The sequence below is a fragment of the Lucilia sericata genome, unplaced genomic scaffold, assembly GCF_015586225.1.
Source record: "Lucilia sericata isolate MDLA Ls3-8-SP2 unplaced genomic scaffold, ASM1558622v1 Contig000194F_arrow, whole genome shotgun sequence".
Lineage (NCBI taxonomy): Eukaryota > Metazoa > Arthropoda > Insecta > Diptera > Calliphoridae > Lucilia > Lucilia sericata.
This window is the reverse complement of record NW_023994222.1, coordinates 235,140-260,609: the sequence shown is the minus strand read 5'-3', so window position 1 is coordinate 260,609 and position 25,470 is coordinate 235,140. Positions and strand designations below refer to the sequence as shown.

The following is a 25,470-nucleotide window of genomic DNA, read 5'->3' as shown; positions in this document are numbered from 1 at the left end:
CTTTCAGCGCCATTTTTGAAATGAAAATTTTTCCTGAGTCCAAAGAGCTCTGCAAAATTTGCTTGGATCTATACATAAACAGATACCCCCTTTTAAGTAGAATGCTCTGATCAAAAAAAAAAATGGTTTTGTTGAGGCTCAACAAATTTCCTATTTCCAATTAAAAAGACTGCCAGATGTTTGTTTATCACCAAAAAAGTTGTCATATTTAATAATCCACAAAAAAAACGCTCAAATAAATGGCAGAGTAAAAAAAGCAAAGGAAAAAGTGCTGCCTAGTTGTTTAGTCAAGCCTAAAACCTTTATTTATATACAAAAGGGAATTAGTAAAACGTAACGTTAACGTTTTAATGTATAGTATAAGTTATATAAAAGAAAAAACATCTAATTATCCATAACAAATTAATTTTTTCCAGAAATAATCAAATCATGTTCACCAAAAGTTTAGAAAAAATTTCTTTAAAATTAAAAATTTTTAATAAAAATTGAGATCAGTTACTCCACTAAAATTGCTGAAAATTATTGATAAAATTATTTAAAAACCGGTATCTTATGTTAAACATATAACTTGAAAAGATCACAATTATTTTTGTTATTCCTAACTTCACTTCTATAAAAAAGGCTTATTATGATATTTGACAGCATGTCTTACACTCAGTGGCATCCTTGTGCTAACATTGTTTTATTAAAGAAATACTGGCAACACTATTGTCTTCAAATAACCGCTATAAAACAAAATAGCGAAAGGAGACAGAGAAAACACGATAAGTTTTAAATAGCGCTTTTTCAATGCAAACACAAAAATCGCTACAAAAACAAAAACAAAAAACATAAAAACTTCCTAAAAAAACCATAAAATCACAGTTAAACGATTATATTTTGTTTTTCAAAACAAACTTATAAAAATACCAAAGAAATAGGTGTTGAAATGCAAAACACAAACATAAAAATGCAATAAAATACTTAAAAATAATGAAAGGTGTAAAAACAAGGAGAAAAAATTAGGAAAGAAATCAAAGACGAGCCACACATAAAATGCCAATAACTAAAACAAACTAAAACTACGAAAAACGACGAAAACTAAAAAAAAGAAAGAAAGAAAGAAAAGAACAACAAGGAAAGAAAGAAGGAAAAAGACGAAAGAAAGAAAAAAGAATAAGAACAAGGAACAGAAGAACGAAACGAACGAAAGAAAAGAAGGGAACGAACGAAGACGAGAACCGACAGAAAAAAACGAACGAAAGAACGAAGAACGAAGAAAAAGAACTAACGAACGAAAGAACGAACGAACGAACGAACGAACGAACCAACGAAACGAAAACGAAACGAACGAAACGAACGAAAGAACGAACGAACGACGAAGAACGAACGAAAGAACGAAGAACGAACGAACGAAAGAACGAACGAAGAACGAAACGAACGAACGAAAACACGAACGAACGAACGAACGAAGAACGAACGAAAACGAACGAACGAACGAACGAAAGAAACGAACGACGAACGAAAAGAACGAACAACGAACGAAAAAAAAAACGAACGAACGAACGAAACGAACGAACGAACGAACGAAAAAGAACTAACGAACAAACGAACAAACTAACTAACGAACTAACTAACGAACAAGAACGAACTAAATAAACGAACGAAAGAACGAACTAAAAACGAACGAACAAACTAACTAACGAACGAACGAACAAACTAAACAACGAAACGAACTAACAACGAACGAATAACTAACGCTAACGAGAACGAACTAACGAACAACGAACTAACGAACGAACTAACGAACTAACTAACGAACAACTAACGAACTAACGAAACGAACTAAACTAACTAACGAACGAAACGAACGAAAACGAACGAACGAACGAAGAACGAACGAACAACTAACTAACAAAAACTAACGAAAACGAACGAATAACGAACGAACGAACTAACGAACAAACTAACTAACAACTAACAACTAACTAACTAACTAAACGAACGAACTAAACTAATAACTAACAATAACTAACCTAACTAACTAACTAACTAACTAACTAACTAATAACTAACTAAAACTACTAACAATAACTAACTAACTAACTACTAACTAACAACTAACTAACTAAACTAACTAACTAACTAACTAACTAACTAACTAACTACCCTAACTAACTAACTAACTAACTAACTAACTAACTAACTAACTAACATAACTAACTAAACTAACTAACTAACTAAACTAAACTAACTAACTAACTAACTAACTAACTAACAACTAACAACTAACTAACTAACTAACTAACTAACTAACTAACTAAACTAACAAACTAAACTAACTAAATAACTAACTAAACTAACTAACAACTAACTAACTAACTAACTAACTAACTACACTAACTCACTAACTAACTAACTAACTAACTAACTAACTAATAACTAACTAACTAACTAACCTAACTAACTAACGAACTACTAACTAACTACTAACTTAAACTAATAACTATAACTAACTAACTAAACTAACTCACTAACTAACTAACTAACTCTAACTAACTAACTAACTACTAACTAACTACTACCTAACTAACTAACTACTAACTAACTACACTAACTAACGAACTAACTAACTAACTACTAACGAAACTAACTAACTACTAGACTAACTAACTAACTAACTAACTAACTAACTAACTAACTAACTAACTAACTAATAACTAACTAACTAACTAACTAACTAACTAACTAACTAACTAACTAACTAACTAACTAACTAACTAACTAACTAACTAACTAACTAAGCCTAACTAACTAACACTACTACTAACTACCTAACTAACTAACTAACTAACTAACTACCGAACTAACTAACTACTAACTAACTAACTAACTACTAACTAACTAACTAACTACTAACTAACTAACTAACTAACTAGCTAACTAACTAACTAACTAACTAACTAACTAACTAACTAACTAACTAACTAACTAACTAACTAACTAACTAACTAACTAACTAACTAAACTAACTAACACTAACTAACTAACTAACTAACTAAGACTGGAGCTATATTTTCAAAAATTTGAAGTTTTAAGAAAATATTTGATTTTAAAGTAATAATAAAAAACACAATTTTAATAATTAAACAAAAATTATTAAATAATTTTTTAATATTATATTAAATCTAGTATTTTAATATTTTTTGCAATGATTTTTGAAAAAATTTTAATTTTATGTTTATGTCAAAATATTTAAAATTTATAGATAAATTTCTAATATATTTACTAAGTAAAAAATTATAATTCAAAGAATTTTATATTTATTAAAAAATTTTAAAAATTTAAAATATCCTTAAAAAACTTCTAAGATTTTTGAACATCAAATTGCTATTAGTTTATTTTAGTAGTTATTAAATATTTAAGCCCTTTCTATAACTTCTAATAAGCTTGCAAAATCCGTTCTCTCCTGGCATATGAAACCATATTTACGTTCACAATTTATATCATTCCATTGCAATGAGCCATGGAAACCCAAATGAACACAACGTTCATTTAGATTTTTATAATTATTCGGTTCGCTCGATTCCCAATTTGTATAGCTAAAGGGTTTTATGGCCTCTTTGGTAATCCAATTAAACTTACGAAACTCTTCTTGATCATGGGCTCCCAAATAGAAACGAGGTATGGTTTTTTCTAAAATAAAAAGGTGTGTACGGTTTTAACAATATTGATATTTAATAAAATATTAAGTTTTTCTTACTGGAAAATACTTTCTTTAATAATTTCTCAATCTCCTCTGCTTTTTTGGCATCCTCTATGGTTAATAAATCCATTGTACGACTGTCACATTCGTTTAAAGCTTGGGCCCAAGTAAACTTTAGTAAGAAAACACAAAATTGATTTTACAATTTTTTTCCAATAATTTCTTATTACAAAACTCACTTTTTGTGCCGGTTGTATATAATATTCATTTTTTTCTTCCGATTTAAAGAGTAATTTGTCATCAGCACTATAGGCCAAAGAGCAAAAATATGCTATAATTACGATTAGCACTAGATTTATAGGTTGTTTCATGTTGGATGGTACGCGTAAAACTAAAGAAATTACAAACATTTTTTTTATTTAGTTCACTTTCATTATTCAATATTTTTGCGCTACTGAAACTGATAAAAAAATATATATTTTTATATAAATAGTAGCGGAAACATATTTAAGTTTAAGGAGATTTCTTTAGCAATCAAGGTCGCAATTTACAAATGCTCTACAGTTTTATAAGGGGTTTTTGAACTAAAATTGAATTTTTTTAAAGTTTTTTTTATAATTTTTGAAAGAAAAATTGAGTTCGAAATTAAGTTCAAATTTTCGAAATTTAGAAAAGTAGATCAAATTGGAACAAAATCCATTTAAAACTCATTTAAACTCTAAAATATTAAGATTTAAGTAAAAATTTAAAATTTTTTAAAGAAAAATTTAATTCGGAATTAAATTCGAATTTTCGAAATTAACAAAAATCTTTCAAATTTGTTAAAAAATTCTTTCAAAACGCTTTTTAAGTTTTATATATTAAGATTTTAGTAAAAATTTTAAATTTTTGAACAAAAAATTGATTTTGAAATTAAGTACGAATTTTCGAAATAAACAAAAATCTTTTAAATTTGTTAAAAAATTCTTTTAAAAAGCATTTTAAGTTTCAGATATTAAGATTTTAGTAAAAATTTTAAATTTATGAACAAAAAATTTATTTTGAAATTAAGTTCGAATTTTCGAAATTAACAGAAATCTTTCAAATTTGTGAACAATTCTTTTAAAATGCAATTTAAGTTTTAGATATTAAGTTTTTATTAAAAATTTTAAATTTTTGAAAGAAAAATTTATTTTGAAATTAAGTTCGAATTTTCGAAATCAACAAAAAATTTTGAAATTTTGTTAAAAAATTATTTTAATACGTATTTTAAGTTTTAAGATATTAAGATTTTAGTAAAAATTTTAAATTTTTTAAAGAAAATTTTAATTTGAACTAAATTCGAATTTTCGAAATAAACAAAAATCTTTCAAATTTGTTAAAATATTCTTTTAATACGTATTTTAAGTTTTAAGATATTAAGATTTTAGTAAAAATTTTAAATTTTTGAACAAAAAATTTATTTTGAAATTAAGTTCACATTTTCAAAATTAAGAAATATTGTTCCAATTTGTGAAAAATCCCTTTAAAACCTATTTAAACTCTGAAATATTAAGATTTAATAGATTTTTGAAATAAAATTTTATGGATTTAATTTTTTAAATTTATTTAGAAATGTGTTTCAATGAGATTGTTTCCTGCAATTACCTTTTTTATGGGTGTAGGGTGTCATTTAAATATGTATTTCCAGAAAAGGAAGTATTGTGGTTTTTATCTTTAATCATTTTTATATACATATGTATGTAAGTATATATATTGTGCTAAAATAACCCTGACTTACTTTCATAGTTATATCAATTAAAATAAAAACAAAATCATAAGATTCAAATTTAAAAACTTTTATTAAAACTTTTTAAAAATTTGCTGAAAAAATTATAAAACAATCATTTCAATATTTTATATTATTTAAAGGAATTAGAATATTTGAAATTTATTAAAAATCCTTACCCTCTACAGTTTGAGAGTCAAGATTTCATTAAGTTTTATAAAAAATTTTATAAATTTTTAAAAATAATTGTTGTAAATAAATGTTTTTTTGTAAATAAATGTTTTAAATAAAATTTTCAAAATTTATTTCAATTAAATTTTAATAGTTTTTTTTAAAAAAATTTCTTTAAAAATATTATAAAAAAAATTTATTTGCATTTAAATTTTTAAATCAAACTTCCAGTTTCCCATCTTTCCTGGCATATAAAACCATATTTTCGATCACAATTAACATCATTCCACTGATCGGTGCCATGAAAACCAATATTAACACAACGTTCATTTTGATTTTTATAATTATTCGGTTCACTTGGCTCCCAATTGGTATAGGTAAAGGGACCACTTACTGTGGAGGAAATCCAAGTAAATTCACGGAATTTTTCGAGATCATTAGCGCCCACATAAAAACGAGGTATAGGTTTGCCTGAAAATACTTTTTGCAGCATTTCCTTAATCTCTTTTGCCTTATCTGCATTTTCTATGGTCAATAAATCCATATCGCGGCTCTCGCATTCTTTTAAAGCCTCTTGCCAAGTGTACTATTTGAAAAATAATTTATTTTATTTTGATTTTTCTAATAAAATTTCTTTAAATTCTTACTTTTTTCGTCGGCATTATAAAAAATTCATTATTTTTAGATGATTTAAACAAATGATCTGGCTTTTGGGCAAAAGCGCAGGCCGCTAAAATGGCGAGCAAAAGCAAAATTTGTTGTTTCATGTTGGTGTCCAAACAAGAAAATACTAAAATTTATAAATTTCCATACAATTTTATACACGATTTTTTTCTTGAATAATGCATAATGCGGTTTTTATTTGATAAAAATATTTATGAAATGAAAAAGAAAAAAAAAATTAACATGAGTAAATGCTTCAAGATTTTGTTAAAATCAAGAATTTATGTTATACCCTACAAGGGGTTTTAAAGGTTTTCTAAACAAAAAGTGTTTTGTTGAAGAAATTTCTTTAAAAACGTAAAATTTTTCATAATCCATAAAAGTTTTCAATAAATATCAAAAATGCTCATCAAAATTGATCAGAAACTTATTTAGACTTTGAAATAATAAGATTTTAAAGCAAATTTTACCATTTTCTTGAGAAATCTAGAAATTCGAAATTAGGTTCGAATTTTCGAAATTAACAAAAATCATTAAAATTTGTTCTAAATTCATCTAAAACTTATTTAAACTTTGAAATAATAATATTTTAAATAAAATTTGAGCATTTTAAGAGAAATCTAGAAGTATTAAATTAAATAGAATTTTCGAAATCAACAAAAATCATTAAATTTTTTTCAAAATTCTTCTCAATATTGAATATAATAAGATTTTATACAATATTTGAACATTTTAAAAGAAATCTAGAAATTCGGAATTAAGTTCGAATTTTCGAAATTAACAAAATTTGATCAATTGAAAAAATTTTATTAAAAACTCATTTAAACTTTAAAATATTAAGATTTTGACACAAAATTTTATCAATTTAAAAGAAATATGTAAATTCTAAATTAATTTCGAATTTACGAAATTAACGAAAACCATTTAAATTTGTTCGAACTTTCAAATATTTAAATTTAAGTTCGAATTTTCAAAGTTAGGTAATTAGTTAGTTAGTTAGTTAGTTAGTTAGTTAGTTAGTAGTTAGTTAGTTAGTTAGTTAGTAGTTAGTTAGTTAGTTAGTAGTTAGTTAGTTAGTTAGTTAGTTAGTTAGTTAGTTAGTTAGTTAGTTAGTTAGTTAGTAGTTAGTTAGTAGTTAGTTAGTTAGTTAGTTAGTTAGTTAGTTAGTGTTAGTTAGTTAGTTAGTTAGTTAGTAGTTAGTTAGTTAGTTAGTTAGTTAGTTAGTTAGTTAGTTAGTTAGTTAGTTAGTTAGTTAGTTAGTAGTTAGTTAGTTAGTTAGTTAGTTAGTTAGTTAGTTAGTTAGTTAGTTAGTAGTTAGTTAGTTAGTAGTTAGTTAGTTAGTTAGTAGTTAGTTAGTTAGTTAGTTAGTTAGTTAGTTAGTAGTTAGTTAGTTAGTTAGTTAGTTAGTTGTTAGTTAGTTAGTTAGTTAGTTAGTTAGTTAGTTAGTTAGTTAGTTAGTTAGTAGTTAGTTAGTTAGTTAGTTAGTTAGTAGTTAGTTAGTTAGTAGTTAGTTAGTTAGTTAGTAGTTAGTTAGTTAGTTAGTTAGTTAGTTAGTAGTTAGTTAGTTAGTTAGTTAGTTAGTTAGTAGTAGTTAGTTAGTTAGTTAGTTAGTTAGTTAGTTAGTTAGTTAGTTAGTTAGTTAGTTAGTTAGTTAGTTAGTTAGTTAGTTAGTTAGTTAGTTAGTTAGTTAGTTAGTTAGTTAGTTAGTTAGTTAGTTAGTTAGTTAGTTAGTTAGTTAGTTAGTTAGTTAGTTAGTTAGTTAGTAGTTAGTTAGTTAGTTAGTTAGTTAGTTAGTTAGTTAGTAGTTAGTTAGTTAGTTAGTAGTTAGTTAGTTAGTTAGTTAGTTAGTTAGTTAGTTAGTTAGTTAGTTAGTTAGTTAGTTAGTTAGTTAGTTAGTTAGTTAGTAGTTAGTTAGTTAGTTAGTTAGTTAGTTAGTTAGTTAGTTAGTTAGTTAGTTAGTTAGTTAGTTAGTTAGTTAGTTAGTTAGTTAGTTAGTTAGTTAGTTAGTTAGTTAGTTAGTTAGTTAGTTAGTTAGTTAGTTAGTTAGATTTTCTGTAAATTTTTTTGTGTTTTTTTATATTTTTACCATTTTAGCGCTTTTTAAACGCTTCATTTCTTCAGCAGCTGGTAACTCTATTATTTTTATTTGCAATTTTCTTTTCCTTAGCTCTTCTTTACTAAATGAGTGGTTTTTTGTTTAGTATTTCATTTACTCTTGAGCTAAACGGTTGTCGTGAGCGCTTAACTAAAGACATAGCAAAGCAAAAGAAAATTAAGAAATAAAAAAAACAAAGTGTAATAATATAATTTCAACTAGTTTTATTTAAACTTAAAGTAAAAAGAAATTACAGAAAATTTTAATTAATTGTAATAAAATTAAACAGAATTAATATAAATAAAGAAAAGTGATTAAAACGAAGAAGAAAAATAAATTAAAACAAGTGTAGTTAAAGGTGAAATAGTGAAAAAATTGTCAAGAAAAAAATATACACCAAAATTAAAACAAAAACACCCCTCACGGCTCTCTTTTTGTTTTCTTTTTCAGCAAAAAAATAAAAACAATTACAAACAAACAACAACAAAACACAAAGGGGGTTGTTTAAAGAGCAAGTGTGTGCGTGTGTGTTTAGAAAAAAAAGAGATAAAGTGTGTTTTCTAGCGAAAAAAGAAGAAAATAATAACAAATAATAGAGTCAATGATAAAATTATAAATTTTAACAAAAAATCAACTAAATTTGCTATAAATTAAAAGCTTTTATCGCTAGAAGATTTTGTCATTTCTTTGGCAAAAAGAGTTTAACTAAAGTTCGTGTATTTGGGCCATGCGTGACCTCGGTTCAAAAATGGCCGAGCTTAAATTTGAGGCTCCTTTGGCAAAACTAGATGAAACCGATGACTGGGCCGGCTGTGATTTCATCTCTAATCAAAATCAACTCAATGACACTTTAAATCTAAATCTCAAAGATCCACTGGCCCAGCAGGAAAATAAGATACGTTTGCTGGAGGAGGCTGTACGAGATGCTCATGTTAGCAAGAATGGTGGCTATACGGGCAACATAAGTCCCAATTGTAATACTTTAATGGGTGAAGATATGTCGGCTTTTGATACTACTTTGGAGCCGCATAAGCAATCTATGAATGCCGGTGAATCGGTGGATAATTTTGGTGAAACTTTCGGTGGCAGTTTGGAGGATTTGGTCAATACGTTCGATGAGAAAATCACTAAGTGTTTTGGTAACTATGAGGAAAATGTTGAGGCGCTGGCGCCCGTACAAGTACGCAGTCAAGAGGAAATTATGAATGAATGCCAGTAAGTACCTAGTTAATATTTTTTTATGTTTAACAAATTATTAACTATTTTTTTTAGCAGAAAAGCAATACAAACAATTCCATACACTTGACTTTTATCGAATTTGTAAAAAAGAAATCTCGCTTCTGCGCTTTAGTAACCTCAATTTTGTTGCTATAGTTGTTGTGTTCTTCTTTTTCCAAAAGGACAACGACGTAATCTTTTTTTTTTTTTTTGGAATTTGTCATAGATTTTTATCCAAGCCTCCAGCTTTTCTAACAAAAACCCTGCCCTTTTTCCTTTAACTCCCCACAAAATGTTTAAATTTTATCTAAATTCTTATTTTTTTAACAATAGAAATTGAAAAACGTACCAAAATCTTAATCGATAAATCGATTTTTAACAAAAATTCCCCAAAAAACTACTTTTTGTTAAAAATTTAATAAAAAAAATATTTTTTTTAAAACAAACACATTGCTATTTACATATATTCTGGACTAATAAATCTTATGCTAATTTTATCGCAAGAAAATTGTAAAAATACTACCTTTTGAAAACGTACTTTTTACCCAAAATATCAGAATTTTTATTAAATTTGTATTCCACAACAATTTTAGACAAATTTTTCATGCTTTTACAACATTTTTGAAATAGTAGTAGAAATACTACTTTTTTAAAAAAGTTTTTTTTTTTTTTTATTCAGAATATAAAAATTTTTAATAAATGTATATGCCACAATAGTTTTAAACTAATTTTTCAAGTTTAGAGAGCATTTTTAAAATAGTAGTTGAAAAACTACCTTTTTAAAAAGGTACTTTTTTGCCCAAAATATCAAAATTTGTAATAAACTTCTGACCCCCAACAATTTTAAACAATTTATTCTTGTTTTTGAACATTTTTAAAATAGTAGTAGAGATACTACCTTTTTAAAAAGGTACTTTTCTACCCAAAATATCAGAATTTTTATTAAACTTCTGTCCCCCAACAATTAAAAAAAAATATTCAAGTTTTTAAAGCATTTCTGAAATAGTAGTAGAAATACTAGCTTTTTAAAAAGGTACTTTTCTACCCAAAATAACAGAATTTTTGTTAAACTTCTGTCCCTCAACAATTTTAAACATTTTATTCTTGTTTTTAAGCATTTTCGAAAGAGTAGTATAAATACTACCTTTTTAAAGTGATTTTTCATCCAAAATATTAAAATTTGTAATAAACTTCTGTACTTAACAATTTTAAAATGTTTTTGAAAATTTTTAAAATAGTAGTAGAAATACTACCTTTTTTAAAAAGTATTTTTTTAGCCAAAATAACAAAATTTTTGTTAAACTTCTGTCCCTCAACAATTTTTAACATTTTATTCGTGTTTTTAAATATTTTAATAAAAGTAGTAGAAATACTACCTTTTCAAAGAAGTGATTTTCTGTCCAAAATATCAACATTTTTAATAAACGTCTGTCCCTCAACAATTTTAAACATTTTATTCCTGTTTTTGAACATTTTTAATATAGTAGTAGAAACACTACCGTTTTTAATAAGTATTTTTTACCCAAAATAACAAAATTTTTGTTAAACTTCTGTCTCTCAATAATTTTTAACATTTTATCCTTCTAAGCATTTTCAAGAAAGTAGTAGAAATACTACCTTTTTAAAAAGGTAGTATTTTTTACACAAAATACCAGAATTTTAAATTATCTCGCACAAACATTATGTCGCACAAACATTTTCAACGATTTTGGAACATTTTTAAAAGAGTAGTAAAAATACTACCTTTTTTAAAAATGCACTTTTCTTGCAAAAATTATAAAATATTTATGTTCTTTTCTCTATATATTTATAATAAAGAGAAATCATACAGTTTCCTCAGGTTTTTAGAGCATTTTGAAAAATACTGCATTTTTAAAAAAAGTACTTTTTTACTAAAAATACTAGAATTTTATATAATTTTCTGTCATCTAACATTGTCTTATAATTTTAAACTTTTTTTTGCAGCAATTAAACAATTTTGAAATGATTTTTTAGCATAAACAAAAAAGTAGTAAATCTACTACCTTTTTTTAATTTTATATTTTAAGTAAAATTTTTATTTAGAATACGTTTTATAGCTTTTTATAACATTTTAAAATAATTTTTGTTAAAGAAATATGGAATTTTAAGCATTTTTTTAAAGTAGTAGAAATACTACTTTTTCTAAAAAGCGCTATTAACACAAAAAATCATTTTAAAACTTATTTTGCAGCATTTCAACAATTTTGAAATGATTTTTTAGCCAAAATATAAAAGTAGTAAATCTACTACTTTTTTTAATTTGTAACTTTTAAGTAGAATCTTTATTTAGAATACTTTTTTTAATTTGTTTATACTATAAAAAAGGCATTTTGCTTAAAAAATATAGAATTTGAAGGATTTAAAAAAAGTAGTAGAAATACTACTTTTTTAAAAATCATTAAAAATGAACAAAAATCATTTTAAATGTCAAATACTACTGTTTAACATAATTTTAAAGCAAAAATAAAAAAGTAGTAAATCTACTACCTTTTTTATTAACACATTTTTGCTATGTTAATAAGAGAAAATAATGCTTCTACTATGGAAAAAACTTTTTTGGATAAAAAGTAGTAAATTTTGTGTTTTTAAGCAAAATTTCTGTTTTTGTTTTCATTTACTTTTTTGTTTATAACAAAATCCAAATTTTTATTTTAATTAGAATTTTTTTCTAATTACATTTAATTTAAAAACGATGATGTCAGACACACAGTCTGTTGTCGTATTTATTTGAAAGAAACAGTAAAGAATTTTAAATAAACATAAATTGTATATGGAGGAAAACTTAAAAGTTATATGTAGACTGTATACCAAGTGGCTTTTAATTTAATATGCAAACAGCGAAATTTAAATTTCAAGCTTAGCACACGACGACTTTAGAGCTTTGAAATAAAAAAGGGCTAAAGAGGAAGTTCAATTTAATGACAACAAAAAGTTCAATTATGGAGATTCCCTGTGTGGTTCGCAATGGAATTTTATGGAAATTGTATTCTTTATAATAACTACAAACTTAAAGTAATGAAATTGTTGACAGAAGAAAAAGTGGAAATTATTTATAGCAAAAAGTCAAGTAGTTTGTTGGCTGTTTTCTTCTTTTTTTTTCTTTTTTATTACTTATTATACAAGAAATTATTTACTTTATTCACTGTTATCAATTGAACATTTAGTTTATCTATTTATTTAATTATTTGAAATTATTCTTAGAAAGTGATAATAATGTTAAATAAATTATGACTCATTTCTCATGTAAATTACGTCACTGTTGTTTTCAATACAAAATTTGTTTAAATTTTGTGGAATTAAAGAAAAATATGTTTTATTTTATAAACAATCTTGAATTTGACATTTCATTACTTAAGTTGACATGTGAAGTGCTACATATATGTATGTCATTCATTTTGATATTTTACACTAAGGCAGTTGTGACTGAAGTCAGCTGCAGAACAGACTACAGATCAAACTTTACAACAGAACTAGAACTGAACTAGAACTGAACTAGGACTGAACTAGAACTGAACTAGAACTGAACTAGGACTGAACTAGAACTGAACTAGAACTGAACTCGTACTGAACTAGAACTGAACTAGAACTGAACTAGAACTGAACTAGAACTGAACTAGAACTGAACTAGAACTGAACTAGAACTGAACTAGAACTGAACTAGAACTGAACTAGAACTGAACTAGAACTGAACTAGAACTGAACTAGAACTGAACTAGAACTGAACTAGAACTGAACTAGAACTGAACTAGAACTGAACTAGAACTGAACTAGAACTGAACTAGAACTGAACTAGAACTGAACTGAACTAGAACTGAACTAGAACTGAACTAGAACTGAACTAGAACTGAACTAGAACTGAACTAGAACTGAACTAGAACTGAACTAGAACTGAACTAGAATTGAACTGGAACTGAACTAGAACTGAACTAGAACTGAACTAGAACTGAACTAGAACTGAACTAGAACTGAACTAGAACTGAACTAGAACTGAACTAGAACTGAACTAGAACTGAACTAGAACTGAACTAGAACTGAACTAGAACTGAGCTAGAACTGAACTAGAACTGAACTAGAACTGAACTAGAACTGAACTAGAACTGAACTAGAACTGAACTAGAACTGAACTAGAACAGAACTAGAACAGAACTAGAACAGAACTAGAACAGAACAGAACCAGAACAGAACTAGAACAGAACTAGAACAGAACTAGAACAGAACTAGAATAGAACTAGAACAGAACTAGAACAGAACTAGAATAGAACTAGAATAGAACTAGAACAGAACTAGAACAGAACTAGAACAGAACTAGAACAGAACTAGAACAGAACTAGAACAGAACTAGAACTGAACTAGAACAGAACTAAAACAGAACTAGAACAGAACTAGAACAGAACTAGAACAGAACAGAACAGAACTAGAACAGAACTAGAACAGAACAGAACTAGAACAGAACTAGAACAGAACTAGAACAGAACTAGAACAGAACTAGAACAGAACTAGAACAGAACTAGAACAGAACTAGAACAGAACTAGAACAGAACTAGAACAGAACTAAGACGGAACTAGAACAGAACTAGAACAGAACTAGAGCAGAACTAGAACAGAACTAGAACAGAACTAGAACAGAACTAGAACAGAACTAGAACAGAACTAGAACAGAACTACAACAGAACTACAACAGAACTAGAACAGAACTACAACAGAACTTGAACAGAACTAGAACAGAACTAGAACAGAACTGCAAGTGAACTAGAACTGAAATAGTGTTTGCAAGTTGTTTTTCTTAACATTTAAACAATAACGATGATAACCTTTCATTTCAACAACTGATGACCTTTTTTGATACACAATTTATTTATTTGTTTAAACAAAAAAATCACAGCCATCGAAATGAAGCAGCAGTAGGAGGGGGTGTAGCAGTTCATCTCAATTTTTATATTTATTTGCTGAAATCACTTTTTCGTTTTAATCCCCATATAATATATGTACGTCTGAACAAGAAAAAAACCAACAATGTTGTTTAATTTATAACATGCAATGTGTTATTGAAAATATTGTTTTATTTTTTATTGTTCACACAGGCGAACTGAACAGAAAAAAAATTTATGGAGAAATCATATAAAACATCTTGTAGCTTTCAGAAGACAACAGTCAAAGCTAAAAGCGTTAAAAAAATCATGCAAATATTTAAAAAAAAAAGAAAAATTTCTTACTTTTCATTTTCTATAAATATTTATTTATTTAACTATAAATTTGACTTTAATTTGCTTTAATTAGCGTAAAACTACATAGCTGAACACAAACATGATTATTTTCTCTTAATAAAATGTAGTCATTTACTACTAATATTGTTAAAACTAATTTACGATACTTTTTTTCTGTCTGAAGACGAACAACTAACATACACCCACGCTTAAGAAAATGAAATATATTTGAGGAGTGTGTCTTTAAAATTATAAAAAATAACAAGTTATTGAACAAATATACAGAAGATTCTAAAAAATATGTTTTTTTTTAACATAATTTTATGTTTTTGAAAAAAGTAGTATTTATACTACTATTTTTAAATACCTAAAATTTAATATTTTTTACAATAGATTACTTTAAAACATGATTTTCAAGTGTTTTAGTGGAAAATTTAGCCAAAAATGCACAATTATAAAAAAGTAGTAGATTTACTACTTTTTAATTTTTGTTAAAAATTCATATAAAAACTCTCATATTGCTTTAATATAGGTTTTAAAATAATTTTTGTCATTAATATCAACTTTTTAAAAACGTAGTATTTCTACTACTTTTTTAAATGCCTAAAATGTAATAAATTTTGAAGAAAATTGCTTAAAAATATTACAGTCTACTTAAAACCATGATTCTGAACAGTTTTAATTGAATTTTTTTATGAAAGATGTAACATTTTAAAAAGGTAGTAGATTTACTACTTTTTCATTTTTGTTTAAAATTCATATAAAAACTCTCTAATTGCTTTAAAATACGTTTTAAAAAAATGTTTTTCATTAATATCGACTTTTTAAAAATGTAGTATATCTACTACTTTTTTTCAAAATGCCTATTTATATTTTTGAAGAAAAAAAGTTTAAAAATTTTAGAAATAGTTGTTTATTGCAATTTTTAAAATTTTTTAAATGAAAACCTGAAATTTAAAAAAGGTAGTATTTTTAGTACTTTTTTTTTAAATTTAATAAAATTTTCTAATTTTAGCTAGAAAATGGCTTGAATGGTTTTAAAATTTTGTTAACGGCAATTTTTTATGTTTATTAAACATTTTGAAAAAAGTAGTATATATACTACTTTTTTAAAAGTGTTAAAATTGTATATATATTGACAGAAATTTGTATAAAAATATTGTTTATTGCCTTGAAATATGATTTGAAGTAATTTAATACAATTTTTTTACAAGAAATGGGTGATTTTAAAAAGGTAGTATTTCTACTACTAATTTATTTTTTATAAAAAATGTTTTAAAAAGTAATATTTTGCTTAAAATAAAGTTAAAATTATGTTAACAGTGATTTTTTCATTAATTTTACTATATTAAAAAAGGTAGTATTTCTACTACTATTTTCAAAAAGTGTTTAAATTAAATAATTTTTAATAAAAAGTGGTTGTAGTTATGTTTTTAAAGGTTTTAATTGAATTTTCTGTTTAAAATTTTCAAATTTAAAAAGGTAGTATTTATACTACTATTTTATTTTTGGTAGAAAAGGTTTTCAAAAGCAATAATTTGCTTAAAATTAGGTTAAAATAATGTTTACAGTGATTTTTTCATTAATATGACTATATTAAAAAAGGTAGTATTTCTACTACTATTTAAAACAAGTTTTTAAATATAACAATTTTTAATAAAAAATGGCTGCAAAATAGTTTTTTGATAGTTTTAATAATATTTTGGTTTAAAATCCTCAAATTTTAAAAGGTAGTATTTCTACTACTATTTTATTTTTGGTAGAAAATAGTTTAAAAAGTAATATTTCTCTTTAAAATAAGGTTTGCAATAAATTTTGTTAATAATTTGGCCTTTCTAAAAAAGTAGTATTTCTACTACTATTTTCAAACAATTTGGAATATGTATATTTTTAGTAAAAAAAGGTTTCAAAGTGAAAGATTTTTGTTTTATATGACCTTTTCTTGTTCTATATATGATTCTTTATTGTTTTTTCTATACTACTTATTAACTTTATTGATTTGTTTACTTTTTGTGTTTAGTGTGTTTCTATTATTAGTTAATATGTGTCGTTCAAGTTTTTCTTTTATTCATAATTCTTCGTTTTCAAAGAAAAACCTAAAAACCTTTAACACAAAATGTCATTTCCATTCCACAGCACACTTCAAAAACATAAAAAAGTCTTTAATGTTGTTGTTTTCTTTTTTCGTTTTAGTTTATTTTGCTTAACTAGAAAACTAGTTAGAAACTAGCAACAAACAACCCTTAAACATCAAAAAAATAAGCTTCAAACTAAAATAAATTTAATAGCAAAAGCTGCAGCTTTGGCTAGCTCAGTTTTTTTTTTCTTTATGAATCAACAACCTCCCCTTTCGTTTAAGCAAAAAATGTTGTCATCATCAGCAGTCGAATAGAGAAGGTGGTGGTGGGGTTGGGGTTGTTATATGTCCCCAGTTTGTATATATATAACTTTTGGGGGTGCAGTTTTTATTAGTGGCAAAATAGTACATTTTTATATGAATCTAGTTGAAAATTCTATTTACGTGCTAAAAACACAAACTACCGGCTTGTGCTTTTGTATTTTTTTCTCTTTAATGACCCCTGGAACACTTTACAATTGTTGTTTAAAAAAGTTAAACAAAAAGGGTGGCTTTTTATTTATACTCTTTAGCGAGCAGGGGATGTAGAGAGGAGGTGTAAAGGGAAAATTTTTTTGGGTGCTTTGGTGGGTTTATAAATTTATTGTGTTGTTATGACGGTTTCCTTGACTACCAGTTGAACATATAGTGTAAAAACTAATATTTTATGAACGAGTATATATTTAAGTTTACTGTACTTTACAGTAAAATATTATATGCTAAAGGAGGTTTTGAGGGGGGTCTAAAGTGATTGATCAATATATTATGAAGGCAAAAACAATTGGATTATGTAAAATCACATAACACTTGCCAAGAAATAAATAACTAAATGTTATTGACTTCTTTATGGGTCAAAATCTAAAGATTTTGTTTTGAAATTTAGGAAATTTTAAGAAAAACTTCAAAAATTTCACATTTTCGACAACATTTAAAAAAGTATCAAAAAGTACTATTTTAAAGGTGCTAGACTATAGACTAGACCATAGACTAGACTATATACTAGACTATATACTAGACTATATACTAGACTATAGACTAGACTATAGACTAGACTATAGACTAGACTATAGACTAGACTATAGACTAGACTATAGACTAGACTATAGACTAGACTATAGACTAGACTATAGACTAGACTATAGACTAGACTATAGACTAGACTATAGACTAGACTATAGACTAGACTATAGACTAGACTATAGACTAGACTATAGACTAGACTATAGACTAGACTATAGACTAGACTATAGACTAGACTATAGACTAGACTATAGACTAGACTATAGACTAGACTATAGACTAGACTATAGACTAGACTATAGAAGACTATAGACTAGAATAGACTACTATAGACTAGACTATAGACTAGACTATAGACTAGACTATAGACTAGACTATAGACTAGACTATAGACTAGACTATAGACTAGACTATAGACTAGACTATAGACTAGACTATAGACTAGACTATAGACTAGACTATAGACTAGACTATAGACTAGACTATAGACTAGACTAGACTAGACTATAGACTAGACTATAGACTAGACTATAGACTAGACTAGACTAGACTATAGACTAGACTATAGACTAGACTATAGACTAGACTATAGACTAGACTATAGACTAGACTATAGACTAGACTATAGACTAGACTATAGACTAGACTATAGACTAGACTATAGACTAGACTATAGACTAGACTATAGACTAGACTATAGACTAGACTATAGACTAGACTATAGACTAGACTATAGACTAGACTATAGACTAGACTATAGACTAGACTATAGACTAGACTATAGACTAGACTATAGACTAGACTATGACTAGACTATAGACTAGACTATAGACTAGACTATAGACTAGACTATAGACTAGACTATAGACTAGACTATAGACTAGACTATAGACTAGACTATAGACTAGACTATAGACTAGACTATAGACTAGACTATAGACTAGACTATAGACTAGACTATAGACTAGACTATAGACTAGACTATAGACTAGACTATAGACTAGACTATAGACTAGACTATAGACTAGAGACTATAGACTAGACTATAGACTAGACTATAGACTAGACTATAGACTAGACTATAGACTAGACTATAGACTAGACTATAGACTAGACTATAGACTAGACTATAGACTAGACTATAGACTAGACTATAGACTAGACTATAGACTAGACTATAGACTAGACTATAGACTAGACTAAGACTAGACTAATAGACTAGACTATAGACTAGACTATAGACTAGACTATAGACTAGACTATAGACTAGACTATAGACTAGACTGTAACTAGACTAGACTAGACTATAGACTAGACTATAGACTAGACTATAGACTAGACTATAGACTAGACTATAGACTAGACTATAGACTAGACTATAGACTAGACTATAGACTAGACTATAGACTAGACTATAGACTTGACTATAGACTAGACTATAGACTAGACTATAGACTATACTATAGACTAGACTATAGACTAGACTACAGACTAGACTACAGACTAGACTATAGACTTCACTATAGACTAGACTATAGACTTGACTATAGACTTGTCTATAAACTAGACTATTTGATACTTTTTAAGAGAATTTAACCCGTTTTTTAACACAATTAAATGGTTTAGGCGTCACTCAGCGCTAGTAGCTAATGATCAGCTTTAGAAAATTATTACCAAATTGTTTCTTAAATGTTTAAATGACACATTTAAAAACTATAAACTAAATTTAAACTTAAACTAAATAAACATTCCCTTTTTATATCCCTTACCCTTCATTAATTAAAAAACCAAAAAATCTTATCTACTTTTTCTCTTCTTCAGTTATGAAATTTTTGTAAAAGCATAATTTACACCTCATTTTCACGTTAATTACTTTAGACAACAAACATTCCTAAACAACAAAAAAGATCATTATCAACATCATCCATCCAACAGCCCAACAACAATTCACAACTCTTCATTCAAATTCAAATACTTCAGTTATAGCAATTGAAAATGTCTTCTGAAGCATACAAGATTTTTGTATAAAGAATATTTTCTATGAATTACAGATAAACATGTCCCCTTTTTCAAATAACACTCGCCTACAATTAACACAACATGAGGTCTAAATAAATATACAATTTTAAACAAAAGCACCTAGAGTTTGGTTCAGACTTTAAACAACTACCTGCTGCCCCATACTCTCCGCTCTATAGACTTAGCGGCTGTTAGCAGTTTCTCCTTTAAGTCTTTTGATTTTGTTTTTATTTACCTAAATGTAAAGGTATTTTTAAGGTTTTAATTTTTTCAAATCTAGAAATTCCCCTGGATTAAGCAACGAAATACTTAAATAAATAAAAATAAAAGAGAAAAAATGTGGAAAAAACCCGCCACTTAAGCGAAAAACATATAATGAAATGTTTGAGAAAAGTACATTTTTGTTCAAGAGATTAACAGCAGTTAACCTTCAGTTAAGGTTAATCAAAAGAATCAAAATACAATAGAAACGTTAGGCGACAAGACAACAAACTTATGAAAAGTCCTCATAATGCTTTTTAAACATTCCTTCATTTTTGATTAGTAGATATACTACTTTTTTTAAATAAAAAAAATCATATACTTTTTCATTTTCATACATAATAATCATAAAGAATTATAAAACATAAAAATTTTGCAAATTTGCTTATATTTGAAAAAAGTAGTAGATTTACTACCTTTTTTAAAATAGGAAAATTTATATAAATTATTATAAGAAACTGTATTAAAAGTCTTAATTAAAATAAAAAATATAAAAATTTTACTTTTTTTAGTCGTAATTTAAAAAGGTAGTTGATTTACTACCTTTTTTAAATAAGAAATTTGATAAAATTTTAGCTGTTATTTAACAAGAAGAACTCAATTAAACCAAAAGTTTAAAAAATTTTGACAATTTTTCTACTTTTTAAAAAAGTAGTAGATATACTACTATTTTTAAATTAAAGAAATTTATAGATTTTCTTGTTAAAAATGATTATTGTGGTCACGAATAAACAAAAAATATAAAAATTTTACTTTTTTCGGAATAATTTAAAAATGTAGTAGATCTACTACCTTTATTTTTATAAGAAATTTATTAAAATTTTAGCTGTTATTTAACAAGAGGAATTTAAATAAACCAGAAGTTTGAAAATGTTTGACATTTCCTACTTTTTGAAAAAGTAGTAGATTTACTACTATTTTTAAATTAAAGAAATTTATAGATTTTCTTGTTGAAAATGATTAGTGTGGTCACGAATATACAAAAAATATAAAAATTAAATTTTTTTCTGCATAATTTAAAAAAGTAGTAGATCTACTACATTTTTTAAATAAGAAATTTTATGAAATTGTAGTTGTTATTTAACAAAAAGAACTGAAATAAAATAAAAGTTTAAACATTTTTGACATTTTCCTACTTTTTTAAAAAGTAGTAGATTCACAACCTTTTCTAAATTAAAGAAATTTATGGATTTTCTTATTGAAAATAATTATTGTGGTCAGAAATAAACAAAAAATAAAAAAAATTTTCTTTTTTGCATAATTTAAAAAAGTAGTAGATCTACTACCTTTTTTAATAAGAAATTTTATGAAATTTTAGCTGTTATTTTACAAAAAGAACTCAAATAAAACAAACGTTTAAAAATATTTGACATTTTTCTACTTTTTTAAAAAGTAGTATTTCTACTACCTTTTTTAAATTAAAGAAATTTATAGATTTTCTTATTGTAAACAGTAGTGGTGATCACGGAGAAACTAAAAATATAAAAATGTTTATAATTTAAAAAAGTAGTAGATCTACTACCTTTTTTAAATAAGAAACTTTATGAAATTTTAGCTGTTATTTAACAAGAGGAATACAAATAAACAAAAAAATTAAAAAATTTGGACATTTTCCTACTTTTTAAAAAAGTAGTAGATATACTACTTTTTTTAAATTGAAGAAATTTATAGATTTTCTTAAAAAAAATTTTTGTTGTGGTCACGAATAAACAAAAAATATAAAATTTTTCTTTTTTTATACATAATATAAAAAAGTAGTATATCTACTACTTTTTTAAATAAGAAATTTGATGAAATTTTTCAGTTATTTCACAAGAAGAACTCAAATAAACCAAAAGTTTAAAGAATTTTTACATTTTCCTACTTTTTAAAAAAAGTAGTAGATTTACTACTATTTTTTAAAATCTAGAAATTTATGTATTTTTTGTTTGCAATTACTTTTTCATTATATTTAAACTCGATTGTCAATAAAACCCCTCTAATTTTTTATGTAATTTAAGTAAAACCAACTATAACTCCCTTACATAACCACACTAACCCACATTCACATCATTAACCCTAAACAAAATTACTTGATTAACAAACATTTAAACGCTTTGCTAGTAGCCATACGCCGCAATTGTAATTCATCACCCATCTCAAGTAAAGTAAAACACCACTTACATGCGTTTACCTTCACTGCTTCTTCACCTTTAAGAGTGTTTTTGAATTTTGTTGGTTTTTATTTTTAATAACTTTTTTTGTATATTTTTTCTCTATTTGTTTTACATATTCTTTCTTCTTTTTCTCATATAATCGCCCGTGTCTGTGTAATATAATTTTTTTTTTCGGTTAGATTGCAGCATCACGTTTCATATGTTAGAGCAAATAATATTTACTCATACTGTTTGGGTTTTATTATTATTTTTATTGTTTGTTTTTAAATTTATTATTTATTTTATAAAACTGGAAAAACAAAACGTTTGTTATACTAAAGCTGAGTTAACGTTACTTATACACGTTAGTGTTTTATTATGTTAATTTTAAAAATATTGTATATTTAGTTTTGTTTAACCAGACAGACAATGAGAGATGACACCTACAACAACATTTAAACACAATTGTGTGTTAGATAATTTGTTAGTTAAATATCAGTTAAACTAATATTTTGTTTTATAATTGATTAATGGTTAATCATGTTAAATGAACTTTTTTGTTACAGTTTTTACACTCTTCTTTCTTTATGGATGTGAAGTTAAATTTCGAAATTTATTATCCGAGACAAAAACCATCAACATTAACAGAATTATGTTTAAATGCTAACAGAGCACTGTTAGGGTGTTTAGGATAAGGTGGGAGCATTCAAAATGGAATTTTGGACACATTCAAACACCAAATGGACCACTAGCGACGACAGCGGTAGCCAACCTCCTACACTCCAAAAATTAAAGTCACATATTAAATTTCTTTAAAATTATCCAATTGTTTAATCTTAAAAATCTAAAAAAGTTTACGGATGCAAATTTTCAAATCCAGGGGACCTGGAGAAGATGGGCGTATGGAACTTCATGGAAATTTTTAACAACCAATCTATCTATGATATTTAGTGAATAAAATCTTTCAAAGATGGAGATTTCATATCAAATTTTCAAAATTTTGAAAATTTCAATTTCTTGGGAAGAAAAATCTGAAATCCAGGAGACCTGGAGAAGATGGGCGAATGGAACTTCATGGAAATTATTAATAACCAATCTATCTATGATATTTGGTGGATAAAATCTTTCAAAGATGGAGATTTGATAGGAAATTTTAAAATTTTGAAAATTTGATATGAAATCTCCATCTTTGAAAGATTTTATCCACCAAATATCATAGATAGATTGGTTATTAAAAATTTCCATGAAGTTCCATCCGCCCATCTTCTCCAGGTCTCCTGGATTTCAGATTTTTCTTCCCAAGAAATTAAAATTTTCAAAATTTTAAAATTTCCTATCAAATCTCCATCTTTGAAAGATTTTATCCACCAAATATCATAGATAGATTGGTTATTAAAAATTTCCATGAAGTTCCATCCGCCCATCTTCTCCAGGTCTCCTGGATTTCAGATTTTTCTTCCCAAGAAATTAAAATTTTCAAAATTTTAAAATTTCCTATCAAATCTCCATCTATGAAAGATTTTATCCACCAAATATCATAGATAGATTGGTTATTAAAAATTTCCATGAAGTTCCATCCGCCCATCTTCTCCAGGTCTCCTGGATTTCAGATTTTTCTTCCCAAGAAATTAAAATTTTCAAAATTTTAAAATTTCCTATCAAATCTCCATCTTTGAAAGATTTTATCCACCAAATATCATAGATAGATTGGTTATTAAAAATTTCCATGAAGTTCCATCCGCCCATCTTCTCCAGGTCTCCTGGATTTCAGATTTTTCTTCCCAAGAAATTGAAATTTTCAAAATTTTGAAAATTTGATATGAAATCTCCATCTTTGAAAGATTTTATCCACCAAATATCATAGATAGATTGGTTATTAAAAATTTCCATGAAGTTCCATCCGCCCATCTTCTCCAGGTCTCCTGGATTTCAGATTTTTCTTCCCAAGAAATTAAAATTTTCAAAATTTTGAAAATTTGATATGAAATCTCCATCTTTGAAAGATTTTATCCACCAAATATCATAGATAGATTGGTTATTAATAATTTCCATGAAGTTCCATTCGCCCATCTTCTCCAGGTCTCCTGGATTTCAGATTTTTCTTCCCAAGAAATTGAAATTTTCAAAATTTTGAAAATTTGATATGAAATCTCCATCTTTGAAAGATTTTATTCACTAAATATCATAGATAGATTGGTTGTTAAAAATTTCCATGAAGTTCCATACGCCCATCTTCTCCAGGTCCCCTGGATTTGAAAATTTGCATCCGTAAACTTTTTTAGATTTTTAAGATTAAACAATTGGATAATTTTAAAGAAATTTAATATGTGACTTTAATTTTTGGAGTGTAGGAGGTTGGCTACCGCTGTCGTCGCTAGTGGTCCATTTGGTGTTTGAATGTGTCCAAAATTCCATTTTGAATGCTCCCACCTTATCCTAAACACCCTAACAGTGCTCTGTTAGCATTTAAACATAATTCTGTTAATGTTGATGGTTTTTGTCTCGGATAATAAATTTCGAAATTTAACTTCACATCCATTCTTTCTTTTACGTTATCTTTTTGGGACCATTTGCTCTTAAAAGAAAAGAGTAGTAGATTTATTACCTTTTAAAACCCTATCAAATTATAAAATTTTAATGAAAGTTGTGTCAAAAGTTCTTTGTAAACGAAAAATAACTAAATTAAGTAGTTTTACCAATATTTTAAAATAGTAGTAGATTTAGTACTTTTTCTAAAATTAGGAAATTTATAAATTTTATTACTGCAAATGTTATTCATAGTCATAAGTAAACTAAAAATATAAAAATTTAAAATTTTTTTTACAATTAAAAAAAGTAGTAGATTTACTACCTTTTTAAAATAAGAAATTTGTTGAAATTTAATTTGTGGTATAACAAGCAGAACTTAAATAAACCAAAAGTTAAAAAAATTTACCACTTTCCCACTTTTTAAAAAAGTAGTAGATCTACTACCTTTTTTAAATTAGGGAAATTTTTATATTTTCTTATGGAAAATTATAGTAGTTATTAGAAAAAAAAAAACAAAAAATATAAAAATTTTAGTTTTTTCCTCATAATTTAAAAAAGTATTAGATCTACTATCTTTTTTAAATAA

At 25.9% G+C, this 25,470-nt stretch overlaps 3 protein-coding genes across 5 annotated transcripts in view; 1 reads left to right on the top strand and 2 right to left on the bottom strand.

The window, feature by feature from the left end:
* Positions 1–3,313: 3,313 nt before the first annotated feature.
* LOC119601864 (lectin subunit alpha-like) lies at positions 3,314–4,072 on the bottom strand. Its single transcript, XM_037953087.1, has 3 exons — positions 3,925–4,072; positions 3,743–3,857; positions 3,314–3,675 (listed from the first exon to the last, which is right to left on the bottom strand). The coding sequence occupies exons 1-3, from the start codon at positions 4,054–4,056 to the stop codon at positions 3,401–3,403; spliced, it is 522 nt and encodes a 173-aa protein (XP_037809015.1). The 5' UTR covers positions 4,057–4,072; the 3' UTR covers positions 3,314–3,400.
* A 1,667-nt stretch (positions 4,073–5,739) lies between these two features.
* On the bottom strand, positions 5,740–6,389 carry LOC119601865 (lectin subunit alpha-like). Its single transcript, XM_037953088.1, has 2 exons — positions 6,251–6,389; positions 5,740–6,189 (listed from the first exon to the last, which is right to left on the bottom strand). Exons 1-2 carry the CDS (start codon positions 6,368–6,370, stop codon positions 5,818–5,820), a joined length of 492 nt encoding a protein of 163 aa, XP_037809016.1. The 5' UTR covers positions 6,371–6,389; the 3' UTR covers positions 5,740–5,817.
* Positions 6,390–8,465: 2,076 nt separating this feature from the next.
* The window catches only part of LOC119601863 (fasciculation and elongation protein zeta-2), a 56,599-nt gene continuing 39,594 nt past the window's right edge, over positions 8,466–25,470 (top strand). The window contains exons 1-2 of one of the 3 annotated variants that reach the window (XM_037953084.1): positions 8,481–8,719; positions 8,812–9,576. In XM_037953084.1, the coding sequence (XP_037809012.1) occupies positions 9,089–9,576 (488 nt within the window). In that variant the 5' untranslated portion in view covers positions 8,481–8,719; positions 8,812–9,088. Of the gene's footprint in view, positions 9,577–25,470 lie in introns of all 3 variants that reach the window. The other 2 variants (XM_037953086.1, XM_037953085.1) reach the window with 2 other exon arrangements.

Excerpts from the sequence above, each read along its gene's own strand:
- LOC119601864 (XM_037953087.1), bottom strand. The coding sequence starts at position 4,056 with ATGAAACAACCTATAAATCTAGTGCTAATCGTAATTATAGCATATTTT. Across the intron at positions 3,858-3,924 it reads ATATACAACCGGCACAAAAA|TTTACTTGGGCCCAAGCTTT; the intron begins GTGAGTTTTGTA and ends TTCTTACTAAAG. Across the intron at positions 3,676-3,742 it reads ATTAAAGAAAGTATTTTCCA|AAAAAACCATACCTCGTTTC; the intron begins GTAAGAAAAACT and ends TTTTTATTTTAG.
- LOC119601865 (XM_037953088.1), bottom strand. The coding sequence starts at position 6,370 with ATGAAACAACAAATTTTGCTTTTGCTCGCCATTTTAGCGGCCTGCGCT. Across the intron at positions 6,190-6,250 it reads TTATAATGCCGACGAAAAAA|TACACTTGGCAAGAGGCTTT; the intron begins GTAAGAATTTAA and ends TTTTTCAAATAG.